Genomic DNA, 13,591 nt, shown 5'->3' with positions numbered 1-13,591 from the left:
AGCAACATATACAGCATTGGTAAAAGAAATAAACATGAGATGAAAACTGAAAAATGACAATCTCAATCACGCCAATATCGATCACGTGCATTTCTAGTATTTGACTACCCCCTTGTGGCCTTAGTAAGTCACTGCAGGCGAGCCGTTAAAATAAAGCCAGCTTTCCACAAAAACTGCTGCACAGTGAAGGACGTCCTTCCCATCGTTGTACGATTATAAAGACGTGTGGTTTTTTTAAGAGCATTTTTTCTCAATATGACCGATGCTCCGGGAAGCAGTATATCTGCCACAGTCACGATGTCAACATCAGAAAATGCTGCGTCACCAGAAGGTAAAGTATGTTATATGTCGCGTGACAGCTCACAGCGGGGCATCACGCCATGACGTCATATTCCATCATTGTGCGGACAAATCACACGATACGCTCTAGTTTGCGTTTCAGAACGTATGGTTGGTATTGCGACTGGTCATAACATTAGGTACACCTGCATAACAGATTCACCACAAGAGCCCTAACAATGACTCTGCATTTCTAAATATAATAATGTACTGTCAGACAGATATTGGTGCATGGAACAATCTGTTTATTATTGAGGCGAAAACGGCACAGGCGCTTGCTGAAAATGTTACCACTTGCCACTTTTGCAACACTGCAGACTATAATAACCACAATGTAAACATTGTTAAATGAGTATCTCTCCAACAAAGCATTACATTTAAAAACAATATTTAACATGTTTATGCTTGAAATCCTGAAATATGGACAAAAAAATAATGTGATATATTTATACATAATTTAACTTGTGTAATACAAATTACTTTTAAAAAAACAATACTTTCCCCAAAAAGTAATTGAATTTGTATCGCAATTACGCCTTCAGAAATGTAATTAGTTACCAAGAACATTTTTTTCGATACTTTTTTTTAAAAAACCTTCAAATATGTAAAATAATGAGATTGCAGCTGAGGGCTCGTGACTTCTGATTCTATACCAAACCACTAGGGGGCAGTGCTTTTCTGCGTCAGCAACCACAACTCTCACTGACTCGCTATTTAGTTTCCTGTGTAGTAGTTGACTTGCGATACCACAGATTGTTTCCGATCCGATACTGAGTAAAATTCAGGCTGGTATCGGCGATACAGATCCGATACTTGCAGGTTCACCTAATGCGTCTGATACATTTTAAAAAGGTGTCAATTTTAGAGCATAAAAAGCTGGCACGCACATCGATACCATGCAGTAGTAGTGAACAATGACAATTGAAGCAAGGTCCAGATTGTTGGATACCACTGCTTGATAACTTGTGGTGGTCCCGATGTTCATTGGGCTATATTGTGGTCATCTGGTACCACGTATTTCTGGCTAGCTAATGTTGTACATACATATGCAATTTTTATCATGTCTTTGCCACAGCCTGCGATGCATCTCTTCCCACTTCGGAAGCTGAGCTGAGGATTGTCGTCGTCGGAAGGACAGGATCAGGAAGAAGCTCCTCAGGCAACACCATCCTGGGTAGGCCGGCCTTCGGTGTGGATGTCTCCCCCTGCTCGGTCACCACACAGTGCATGAAACGGACCGGGACAGTGGCCGGGAGGTGCATCTCAGTGATTGACACTCCAGGGTTCTTCCACACACACTTGTCCACTCAGGAGGTCCTAACAGAGGTGGGGCGATGTGTAGCCCTGTCCTCTCCGGGACCCCATGTAATCTTGGTGACCCTGCAGCCTGGCAGGTTCACCCAGGAGGAAAAAGACGGCCTTGAGTGGATCAAGGCAACATTTGGACCCAGAGCCTTAAGGTTTACTATGGTGCTGTTCACTTGGGGAGATCAGCTACGAGGCAAACGTGTGGAAGACTGTTTGGAGGAGAATGACGAGCTGTCAGCGTACGTCAGCAGCTGCCATGGAGGATTTCACGTTTTTGACAACAGCACGACTCAGTGCTCGCCACAAGTGGAGCATCTCCTGACAAAGATAGACAAGATTGTGGCAGACAATGGAGGCGGTTGCTACGGCAGCGACATGCTCAAGGAGGCCGTGAATGCCATCAGAGATGCTCAGGAGAGGATTTTGGAGGGTGGGGCACACAGGTGGCTTCATATGCAGGATGAGAACAAGGTGGGCCAAGAAGTGGAGTTAGAGAAGGGGAGGCGGGAGGAAGAGGAGGCCAAGAGGAGGGCGGAGAGGCTCTTCTGGTGCGAGCTGGTGACTGCGCTGGGAAAAGGGGCAGCAGAAGGGGCGGGGATCAGGGCGACAGACAAGGGTAAAGGGAAAGCTGTCAAGAAGGTCAAGGTGGTGGAGAAGGCAGCAGCGGCTCTCGTCACCTCACCGTTCTCCATCAGCTCAGCTGCAAAAGTAGTGGGAGGAGCTGTGAGGGAAGGAAGTAAGGTGCTCTACAAACACCGTAAAACATTCCTACATTAGGAGACGCTGGACTGCCTTGTGCTTGGATGCATCAGGATGTGAAATTGACATATACAGCAAGAGACGAGAAACCCCACACATGCACGGGGAGAACACACAAACATCTCAACAAAAATCAACAGTTCAGACGGTCGTAGGCCAGAGCCATGAAATGTATTAACAGCTCCAAATCAACTCAACACTTAAAGGAAGCTAAAAGCTACCACACATTTGAAAATCTATTTGCGTCACCCTAGTCCCAAGTATTTTAAGATGAATTCACGTTTTGAGTGTGCATATATTTTCCAAGCATGCTTAAAAATGCAGCCAATTGTACTATAGCAGTGAGATTTACGTGATACACGCATAACAAGACATTGTGATGTCCAGAGTGTCCTTGGTCAGAATAAAAGTTTCAAAAGAGCATCAAGACTCCGTGGGGACGCTACACTGTGCCTCCGTCACAATAGAGATGTGGCTTTCCACATCACATGCACATGCATTACATTATAAATGTTAATGTAATAAATGAAAAAAAATTAGTTACCGCTGTTAGTGTGCTAATTTTTTGACAGCCCTAATAATAAATCATACTGTATTGTTGTTGAATACAGTCTATTAGTACAAAAAAAAGGCTAAGTGAAGTAAAATTTAAGGCATTCATAAAACTCATTCGAGGACTGATATGTATTCCACACTGGTCACTAGGTGTCAGTAATGTTACTGTAATATTTGGTGAAACACACAAGCACCAGACTTGATCTCTGGAACAAAAGGCTTTTATTGCAGGTTTGAATGCTCTCACAACAGGCACAATAATCCCTAACACGGGCTACTGTTGTGGCCGGAACCCGCGCCGAGCTAAAATTCAACTCCGAAGCCCAGACGTCACTTCTGCCCACTGCACCGGAACACATTTACAGCCAAACACACAAGCACGACTTAGGCTTATTTTTTTCCGTTACGTCTGCAATATTGGGTAATAGAGTAAAGGTGACTGGGGGTGTCATTTCATGTCTAGAGGGCTGTAATAATATTAAAACCTCCATTTAGAAGGTCGCAAACAGGTTTTCTATGCTCTTAAAGGGATAGTTCAGATTTTTTTACTTCCAAGTTGTAGGACATCAGCGTTGGCTTGTCAAAACAATACGTGTTCAAAAGAGTCATTTGCATCATAAAAATGTCTCCTCGAAAAAAAAACCCCACACACCTCACAAATCACTTGTCGTCTTCATCACGTACACATGAACGGACCGGCGACAGTGCGCAGGGATACGGCGGGAGACCATTTGTGAGGTCTGATTTTTTTCGAGGAGGCATTTGTGTGATGAAAATGTATTACTCTTTTTGAACGCATATTGTTTTAAGAAGCCAAACTCTTCACTTAAATAAACAACTAAGCAGAACTACGTTCCTCCTCACGGAAATCCAACCAGAACTGGACTCACAAGACAAAGTAGGGGGGCAAGTCACTGTTGATGTACTACACTGCTGATGGGGATGTCATACAACTTCATGTCAAAAAATCTAAAAACTATCCCTTTACAAAATATTCCATTTCTAAATAAGGAATCCAAATTCACTTATCACTGTCGGGTCTGAAAACAATTAACCGCGATATATGAGGGATAACTGTAGTGGTATCGTTGAAGAGATATTACAGATTACGTTTCTTTAAAATTGAGTAATTTCAGCCAGAGGGTCATTTCTGAAATATGGTCTCATAATTTGACCAGAGTATATCTAATTTTGGTAGCAGGTAGACAGTGAAAGATAAAGCAACTTAAGTGTGCGATGCATCTGTATATAATATTCATTCTGTTAAATCATAGTTTGTGTATTTGATATGGAACTTCAAGAAATCCTGCTGACACACAAAGACCACTCAAGTTATTAGTGTAAAAGCAATTTAAAGTATTCAAATAAAAATTCAGTTTCCCTGATACCAAGTTTGGTCAGCAGCATCATAATAAGGAACACATTTTAGGAAGAAAAAAAAAAAGTAACTTAATAATTGAAGTAGTTATGCATTTAATTTTTGGCTTCATTTATGCTCAGGGAAAAATTCCGTCCTTTTATTCCCATGAGGAAATATAATGTATGAAGAAAACAGGAAACATACAAAACAACAGACCAGGCTATAAAGGGGAAAACGTCAAGTTGTCCCTCGCTACATCGCAGTTTGAACATCGCTCTATTGCCAATTTAAAAAAATAAATCATTGCTGTTTTGTGGTTGACTATGGCCTATTAGTAAAAAAAAAAATAAAAACAAATTATATATATACATACACACACATTATATATATATCAATCATATGTACACTACCGGTCAAAAGTTTTAGAACACTCCAATTTCTTGCCATTTGTGTAGCAACAAATGACTTTGTCCAGCACAACGCTGTTCAACTGATGTTCACGAGGGTACCGTACCACAGTGTGTTCCGAACACTGTTTTTAAGCAGACAGAGGAGGTAGTAAAGTACAGTACTCCAGAACTTGGAACACCTGTAGGGATCAGTTGCACCAACTGCCGAGGCTTGATCAACCTCCATTTCCGCAGAACAGCTTCAAATTGTTGAAACGGGCCTTTCTGTATAATTCAGAGATTCACATTATTTTTCAGTTTTAGGTACAAATAAATACCTGGAAAACTCGGAGTGTTCTAAAACGTGACCGGTAGTGTAATATATGCATTGATGAGACATTACATTACCTCAACACTGCATGTAGTCAGCCACGGCACGTCCGACATGACAGTGGGGGAAAAAGTTCTTCCCATTCTGTGTGGAAGAGGCAAGTTTTTGGCTTCACACTTTGTCCTTCTTCCCGACCCCGTTTGTAACCCTTCCCTAATTTAAGAATAAATAAATTGGAGGCCAACTAGTGGCCACTGTCTAGAGTTGCGCAATGTGGTGCAAGTAAGACTAATAGGAGTGTAAAGGTGACAGTAAGGGTGTTATTTCACGTCTACGGGGCTGTAAAATGGTAAAACTAGTAATTCAGAAAGTCATGAAGAGGTTTTCTATGCTCTAACTACAAAAATATTCCGTTTATTAATATTGAATCCTATTTTGCGGGAGTTCACTTACCGCCGTCGGGTCTGGAACCAATTAACCACAATAAACGAGGGACGACTAAGGCATAAAATGCAAGGAGTGTCAATTCAGTCGGAACAACCGAAGAAGGCACTTTATGGCAGACTGCAGAAGACAAATTTACAATATTTGTTCATGAAAGGAAACCTTCGGGTGAAGTTGATATTTAAAATGTTTCTGTAAAAATGTTGTTTCTGTGATCTCCGCATCCGTTAAAACAAAGAAAACCTTTCTGTGGGTGTTGCAAAGTTCATGTTGCAAACATCTGAGACACATTTACAGTGTCATGTTTGCATCTTCCACAAAGATACGCTCTCTCTATATAAGGAGGCACCACCTCCAACCGACAGGAATGAAATCTGAAGTACTAGTTTTGCTTGACAAAATGTCAGTTTAACAACCCCCCTGCCCCCCAGGTAGGGCCAGATAAATTTGGGTGTTCAGGTTGGCTGCTAGACAGGTATTGGCAGGGTCATCTTCAATTTTCCTTTCAGCACTGCAGAGAGACAGGAAAAAGATGTAACAAAGATGAAATGACCTGCGTACTCACTGACCACAAGTGTTTCCTCCATGTTCCCCCCAAGTATTTACATTTATTAAAGCGACAAGTGAGAAAGCCAGCCACCGACTGTGCGAGAAGCAGAGAGAGGTCTAATTTTCATCATAGGTGCACTTCAACTGTGAGAAACAGAATGTGGAAAAAAAAAATCCAGGAAATCCCATTGTATGATTTTTAAAGAATGTATTGATACACGGCCGCACGGTGGTCTAGTGGTTAGCATGTACATTAGTGGTAGCAGTTTGAACTCGTTACCTGTATAAAAGACAGTCAGACTCCAACCTCCACCATGGCCAAGACCAGAGAGCTATCAGAGAGCCAAAATTGTAGACCTGCCCAAGACTGGGATTAGCCAATCTACAAGCAGCTTGGTGAGAAGAGGTCAACTGTTTGAGCAATTAAACGGAAGAAATACAAGATCAGGGACAATCTCCCTCAACCTGAGGCTCCATGCCAGATGTCACCTCGTGTGGTACAAATGATCTTGACAATGGTTGAGGAATCAGCCCGGAACTACACGAAGGGAACTGCTCAATGACCTGGAGAGAGCTGGGACCACAGTACCAAAGGTTACTATTAGTAGCACACTACGCCGTAACAAATTAAAATCCTAAAATTCAAGCCAGAACATGTCCAGGCCCGTCTAAAGTTTGCTAGTGACCATATGGATGGTCCAGAGGAGGATTGGGAGAATGTCATGTGATCAGATGAGACCAAAATTGAACTTTTTGGTATGAAGTCCACTCGCTGTGTTGGGAGGGGGATGAATGCTGAGTCGCATCCCAAGGACCCCAAACCCGCTGTGGAGCATGGGGGTGCCAACGTTATGCTTGGGACTGCTTTTCTGCAAACAGGACAGGACACCTGATCCGCATAAAAGGACAGGATCAATGAGACCATGTATCATGAGATTTTGGGCAACAACCTCCTTCCATCAGTGAGAACATTGAAGGTGAAACGTGGCTGGGTGTTCCAGCATGACAAGGACCCCAAACACACCGCCGGGGCGTCAGAGGAGTGGCTCCGTAAGAAGCATGTCAAGGTCCTGGAGTGGCCTAGCCAGTCTCCAAACCTCAACCCAAGACAAAATCTGTGGAGGAAGTTGAAAGTCCAGCAAACATCACAGATCTAGAGGAGATCTGCACGAAAGAATGAGTTAAAATATCCGCTACAGTGCGTGCACCACGATTGACGATTGCCAGTAAGGTATTGAGTTGAACTTTTGTTACTGACCAAATACCTTCTGCACCATTATACAAATAAATGAAAACTCATACAATATGATTGCTGTTTTTTCCCCACATTCTGTCTCTCACAGCTCAATATTATGAAAATCAGACCAATCTCATCTTTCTAGGTGGAAAAACCTGCACAATGGGTGGCCGCCAAATACTTTTTTTGCCCCACTGAAGCCATGCTAGAAGTCTTAGCTCACCCTTTGTGATGTAAAGGTAGAAGAAGTCACAGTAGAAAATGGTCTGCACGACACCAGACACCACAGCAACCTCGTCGATGTAGTACTCTGTGTAGTAGCGCCACACCCAGTTGCCGATGTAGAGGGCTCGGTACAGGCCGAGGAAGAACAAGTAATGGGTGGTGATGGACTCGGCCTCGCCCGTCTTGGTGATCATGAAGAGCTGCGGCATTATGGCCACCGCCTCCAGGAGGATGGAGAAGGTCCAAAGGAACTGGGTAGCACAAAAAGCTTTGAGCTGAAAGTGCTCATGACACCAAAACGCATGTTAATCTTGTTATTTCCCCCGTGAAAAATAACATTGAAAAGAATATATAGGTGTTAGACGTGTGCGCAAATGTTTGAATATTCATTATTTATACCTTCCATCACTTTTTCCGGGTCTGGGGGAGGCGGACCAAGTGAAGTCAGGTGTGGACCGTCCTACCCGGGACTTCTGCTTGACCACACTGCATTCTCTGATGCATGCTCCACTTCTCGGTGACTTTCTGTTGTTATATATTTGTTTCTATCATGCCCGCTCGCCGTGTTGGAGGTTCTTGCCGACCATTTGTCGGCAAACTTCGTGGGACAAATGCCCCGCAGAATAAAAAATCAAAAACCACAAGACGTGGGACCGTGGCAAGGTGGCAGTAAGTCAATCTACCGTACATTTCTTCTGCTGATACGCTCCATTGTAGCCACACCGCTAATGCAGTGCTAATTCCTATCTGGCTCGTTCTGACGCACTAGCAAGCCGGCTAAAGGGACGTTTTTGATTGCAGCGTCACGACGGATCTTAGAATAATCTGGTTTGCTTGCTAAACAACAATCGTCTATCGTCTTCAGCTCTGTGCAGTGTGCAAAGAGCAAGCAGTGTCAATCACCACTTCATTTCACTCCTATTTCATAGCTTATCTATGACAGCAGTAGGACGAATACCTTTTATTAAGTGAGTACTTTCAATTTGTTATTGTTTTTTTCTGACTTTTTTGGTGTCACGGGCACTTGAAAGGATACTTGGGACTATCAAATAAAAGTTGAGGGTGGTTTACCTCCACTATGGTGATTGTATAGGTCTCCAAAAAGGCCAGACCAGTGACAGGCACCAACAGGAACTCCAGGCGGAAGGTGTCATTCCCAGAGTCGTAAGAGCTCCTGAAGCGACTGTAGATCAGGTATACGGTGGCATATGACAGACCCAGAAACACCACCTGACAGAAGAGTAGAAGTTACAGGTTGACAGCTCATGGTTTATGCATGTATTACAAATTGTTATATACACATATTTAGAGTCACTTCAAGACTTCAAGACTTCAAGACACAAATAAAAGTAGTTTAAGCCATTAAAAAAAAAAAAACGATGCTTGCTTCTTATGTGATAAAGCTTTTTTTCTCAGTACGCCTTACAGCTGTTTTTACAGTTGTAGGAGACAGGTGATAAGTTTGGCAAGGAGCATTGTCTTTAGTCTGCACGGGTGTAGGAGGTGTGGTCACATGGGCATAGGTAGGTTGGTGCGCACGCTTACGTACACGAAAGCCATAAATGGTGCACACCTGCTGGTGCCGGTGAGGAGGAGAGCGCAAAGGCTGGGAAGTCGTAAATTTTTGTTGACCACCAAGGTCACGTCTTATGTTTCTTACACTACTACAATATTATAATAAACGCACCACACCGAAGGTAGTTTGTTCAAGTGCGCCATCAAGACGGAGGACCCGTTCCAACCCTCTCAAAAAGGGAAAAGGAGGCCGCAATAACAGTCGTCCCCTCGCCACTCCAAGCTTCCAACTTTGCCGCTTCACCATCACCATTTTTCAAAAATATATGAATAAAGCATGGTGTTTCGTGGTTGAATACGGCCTTGTTATTGGTCAACACAAGCACGTTGAAGCATCTTTTGCCTAAATCAATCATTACCAAGCATAAAAATGCAAAATGAACTAAAATAGAAACAAAGCACTCACAAGACGCTTTCAAAGACGTTTGGATGATATGCAGTATTCTACACTGGTCACTAGGTGTCAGTAATGTTAGTGTAATGTTCGGCGAGACACACAAGCACCAGGCTTGATCGATGGAACAACGGAGTTTTATTGCAAGTTTGAATAATGTCACAACAGGCACAATAATCCCTACTGTTATGACCCTAACCCACGCCAGACGTCACTTCCTGTCCGCTCCCCTAGCACCGAAAAGCATTTACAGCACACACAGGCGCATGAGTCTTATTTATGTCTTAAATGGCTTATTTTCTCTTATTATGTCTACTATTTTGAGTAATAGGAGGGTAAAGGTGACTACAGTGGTGTTATTTCATGTCGAGAGAGCTCTAATAATGTTAAAATCTACATTATGTCTACTATATTGGGTGACCACAGGGGTGTTATTTCATGTCGAGAGGGCTCTAATAATGTTAAAATCTACATTATGTCTACTATATTGGGTGACCACAGGGGTGTTATTTCATGTCGAGAGGGCTCTAATAATGTTAAAATCTACATTATGTCTACTATATTGGGTAATGGGAGTGTAAAGGTGACTAAAGAGGTGTTATTTCATGTCGAGAGGGCTTTAATAATGTTAAAATCTTTCTTTAGATGGACATAAACAGGTTTTCTATGCTCTTAACTATGGTACAAAAATAGTCCATTTATAAATAAGCAATCATACTTTGTGTAAATTCACTCATCACGGTCAAGTTTCGAACCACTTACCCGCGATTAATGAAGGATTACTGTATTTGTATATATTTGTATTGTGGCCCAACTCTATAGTGCAGTATGCAAAATGTTGCAAATACCAAAAACACACACAAACCCCTGAAAACAACTTGCATGAGAAGAACCCGGGGTATATCCGTCATTAAGAACACAAGCGGGACATCCAGACCAAAGTTGGCTGACTTTGAAGAGGCGGAACAGAACGAAAAAGTACTTTTTTTTAAATTGTCTTTGTTAAAAATGTGGCACAGCAACCAATTTACGTAGGATAAGTCTGGCTCCTTTAGTAACCTGGCAAGCTTGCAACATTTCTCTTATGCAGTTGTTTTTGAGGTTAGTGTGTTTTTTTTGTTTGTAGCATGTTTCTTTTGCATCCATCTTGCTGCGTTTTGTCTGTTTTGTGATGTTAATGGTTTTGGATCATTTCGGTGTCTAGCGCGTTACCAACTCCTCCGGCCAATACAAAACAAGGCTGCGGGCCGCAAATGGCCCACCGGCTGGTCTTTGAAGAACACTGCTTTAGAACTGTTTTGTAATTGTCTATCAGCGTCCTACCTTCATGAATGTGTTGTAAGGGGAAATAAATGTGGTGAATAAGTCCAGATATCTGCTGCTGTAGACAACTGCAAACAGCACCTGAGACTTTCCAGAAATGCCTACAAACAAACAAACAAAACACACACACACACACACACACACAGTGATTTGAAGATGAAGTGGAAGCAGACGTTTTTGTCTTAAAAGTTTACGTGTCTGTAACGAGTTATTCAACCATTCCAGTTCGCCAAGCCAGAGTGAATTAAAAGTGCGATTAGTGCAGAGGAAGACTTTGCTAATAACAATGCCACGTAGCTTCCACTCCCACATCCAAATTATTCCAGTTTCTGCAATGTTATATTCCACTGTGTTTAGCGCAAATACGTGACTTTCGCTTCAAATACATGTTGCTATTGGGAGGCGGCACAATCTGAAAAAGTGCAAACACAATTAAAAGCCTACCTGCACATGATTTGGACCTCCATATCTTCAATAACAGGATGATTATGGCCACCAGATGCGACATGTCGCCCGCCAGACGAAACACGTTCATGTTGTTTCTGTTTCAGTTTAAGACGAGGCGCTTCGACAGGTAAATGGGTGAGCCGGGTAACTCAGGTAATGGGAGCGACAAGAAGAGCAAACGCACTTCTTCACTTTCTTTTTTGACAGTCTTGGCGTGGGTGAAAATGCCTTAAAAGCGGATGCTACTCGTTGCACAGAGATAACTGACTGCATTCAAAGTCAAAAACGATCAACTCGTAGTCAGAAAGTGCACCGGTGGGTGGAGGTGTTTGAAAAGAAAGTTGTCGCAAACGAGGTGACGTGGCTGACGACTCCAACAGCACAAAGCGACACGCTCAAGTAATACAACACGCTAGGAAATACAGCGTTTCCGGTTATGTTTTCAAAGTAAAAGGCAGTGTGGTTCATTTCAGTTCTCTTCAAAGCATTGATTCTCAATTATTCAATTATTTGTTCCCCCCCCCCCCCCCCCCCCCGGGAAGAGAAATGTTTTCACGTTATCAGAAACTGATAATATCTATTTGTTTATCTGAAACTGAAACCAGAAAAATGCAAGAAAATGGAGAGTTGTGAAGCATACACGTGTATTCAACAGTCAAATTGCATGTTGAGTATGATAAATTTGTACATAATGTCTTGTCTGCAGTGACCCGAAAGTATTTCACTTTCAAACAAGCTCAAAGAAACATTTGTTGGCACTTTGTTGTCTACAATGTTCTATCGTATCACATCGAGACAAAAGCTGTGTCTTTTGTGAAAATGACGTGGATGAAGCATATGAACACTTTCTAAATATTTAGATGAAGCTCTACGATAAGCACTGTCCATTAAAAGAAGTGTCTAAAAAGCAAAACACACTATATAGCAGATTTATTATACAAAAAACTAGTTAGTATTGGACGTATAAAAACAAGTTCACAAATATTTGAGTGTGTAAGAGAGAATATTAAAGTCCAACATTAAACATTAAAGCAACTTTGGCTCACATTTTGTTTCCCTTTTTTCTGATTGCAAAGTCCTTTGACTCCAACGCCAAACATATGAAAAGAATGTTTCCATAAGTCAAATTGCAAACCCATCCATCCATTTTCTATGTCGCTCATCCTCACTGGGGTCGCGGGGGTATGCCGGAGCCTATCCCAGCTGGCATTGGGCAAGAGGCGGGGTACACCCTGGACTATTATTGGCTTAAAGGTATTTTAGATGTGATTCTGTGCATGTACTGTATATCTATGTTGTTTTAGTTGTTCTTATTATATCTTATTTGATCTTACGCTGTTCTTATTTGTTGTAAGTTGTTTTTGATTCTTGTGAAGTATTTTGGGCACCATTGAGATGTTGCAAGGTTGCTATACAAATAAACTTTGATTTGATTTGGACTGGTCGCCAGCCAATCGCAGGTCACATACAGACCAACAACCATTCACACACACATTCATACCTATGGACAATTTAGAGTCTCCAATTAACCTAACATGCGTATTTTTGGAACGTGGGAGGAAACCGAAGTACCTGGAGAAAACCCACACATGCACACGCCACACAGAATCACCAAACAAAGATTCGAACCCAGATCTTCCCGATCTCCTGGCTGTGTGGCCAACATGCTAACCACTAGGCCACCGTGTGGCCCTCAAATTGCTCTTGTTTCGTACTAATAAAATAAAGCAGTTGACAATTGTCAATGTGAACGTAGTTGTGCATGTGCACTGTGACAAGGCTTCAGCTCTCAAAGACCAGCCACCTATGTCCGCCGATGTTTTTCTTCCCCACTGGCTCATTTATCCCATCCAAACATAAATAGATACATGAATGTAGTGACCGTAGAGGACATTCTGTGGACCGAGCTGACCCAGAGACTAAGCTAAAGGTTATGGGAATTAATCTGACACCCAGGCCTGATTATCTTCTATTTATATATGCACACAGTCAGGTGTTCCCCATCATCCTGCTCCTCTCATATTGTTAACATTATGTTCTCTCTACTTCCAACACGTTTGTATATGCGACACCACGATAACGCATAAATAACTTTCACAGCAATGTGACTTGAGATAACTGATTGATTCATTCTGAAAGTCTGGGAACACGTAAAGTTAAAGCTGGGATAGGCTCCAGCTCACCCCAGACGCTGAACAGCGCTAGAAAAAAGAAGAAATGAATTTGTTTTTTTCATGTAAACAGCTACTTTGCAAAGCACATCCGCAGGGTTTCCTGCAAAAGTCTTAATGTTCTGTTGTGCCTCCATGTTTATTTACTGTTCACCACACTGTTGACGCTATTTGCAGTTAGTGCA

The 13,591-nt window shown here is 42.3% G+C and overlaps 2 protein-coding genes across 2 annotated transcripts; one reads left to right on the top strand and one right to left on the bottom strand.

Annotated features, from left to right (window-relative positions):
* Positions 1–172: 172 nt before the first annotated feature.
* On the top strand, positions 173–4,687 carry LOC129170996 (GTPase IMAP family member 7-like). The gene is made up of 2 exons (XM_054759239.1): positions 173–331; positions 1,415–4,687. Exons 1-2 carry the CDS (start codon positions 256–258, stop codon positions 2,422–2,424), a joined length of 1,086 nt encoding a protein of 361 aa, XP_054615214.1. The 5' UTR covers positions 173–255; the 3' UTR covers positions 2,425–4,687.
* On the bottom strand, positions 2,373–11,649 carry LOC129170997 (ER lumen protein-retaining receptor 3-like). Its single transcript, XM_054759240.1, has 5 exons — positions 11,233–11,649; positions 10,789–10,889; positions 8,568–8,726; positions 7,495–7,747; positions 2,373–5,996 (listed from the first exon to the last, which is right to left on the bottom strand). Exons 1-5 carry the CDS (start codon positions 11,321–11,323, stop codon positions 5,953–5,955), a joined length of 648 nt encoding a protein of 215 aa, XP_054615215.1. The 5' UTR covers positions 11,324–11,649; the 3' UTR covers positions 2,373–5,952.
* Positions 11,650–13,591: the final 1,942 nt, after the last annotated feature.

The sequence above is a fragment of the Dunckerocampus dactyliophorus genome, chromosome 18 (genome assembly GCF_027744805.1).
Source record: "Dunckerocampus dactyliophorus isolate RoL2022-P2 chromosome 18, RoL_Ddac_1.1, whole genome shotgun sequence".
Classification (NCBI taxonomy): Eukaryota; Metazoa; Chordata; class Actinopteri; order Syngnathiformes; family Syngnathidae; genus Dunckerocampus; species Dunckerocampus dactyliophorus.
The sequence above is the reverse complement of the archived record's forward strand: the minus strand, read 5'-3'. Positions and strand labels throughout refer to the sequence as shown.

Bases quoted from the DNA above. Each gene is read 5' to 3' on its own strand.
- LOC129170996 (XM_054759239.1), top strand. From the start codon at position 256: ATGACCGATGCTCCGGGAAGCAGTATATCTGCCACAGTCACGATGTCA. The intron at 332-1,414 runs GTAAAGTATGTT...TCTTTGCCACAG, and splicing joins AAATGCTGCGTCACCAGAAG to CCTGCGATGCATCTCTTCCC.
- LOC129170997 (XM_054759240.1), bottom strand. From the start codon at position 11,323: ATGAACGTGTTTCGTCTGGCGGGCGACATGTCGCATCTGGTGGCCATA. The intron at 8,727-10,788 runs GTAGGACGCTGA...CTCTTCTGTCAG, and splicing joins CTTACAACACATTCATGAAG to GTGGTGTTTCTGGGTCTGTC. The intron at 7,748-8,567 runs GTAAACCACCCT...TGTGCTACCCAG, and splicing joins ATACAATCACCATAGTGGAG to TTCCTTTGGACCTTCTCCAT.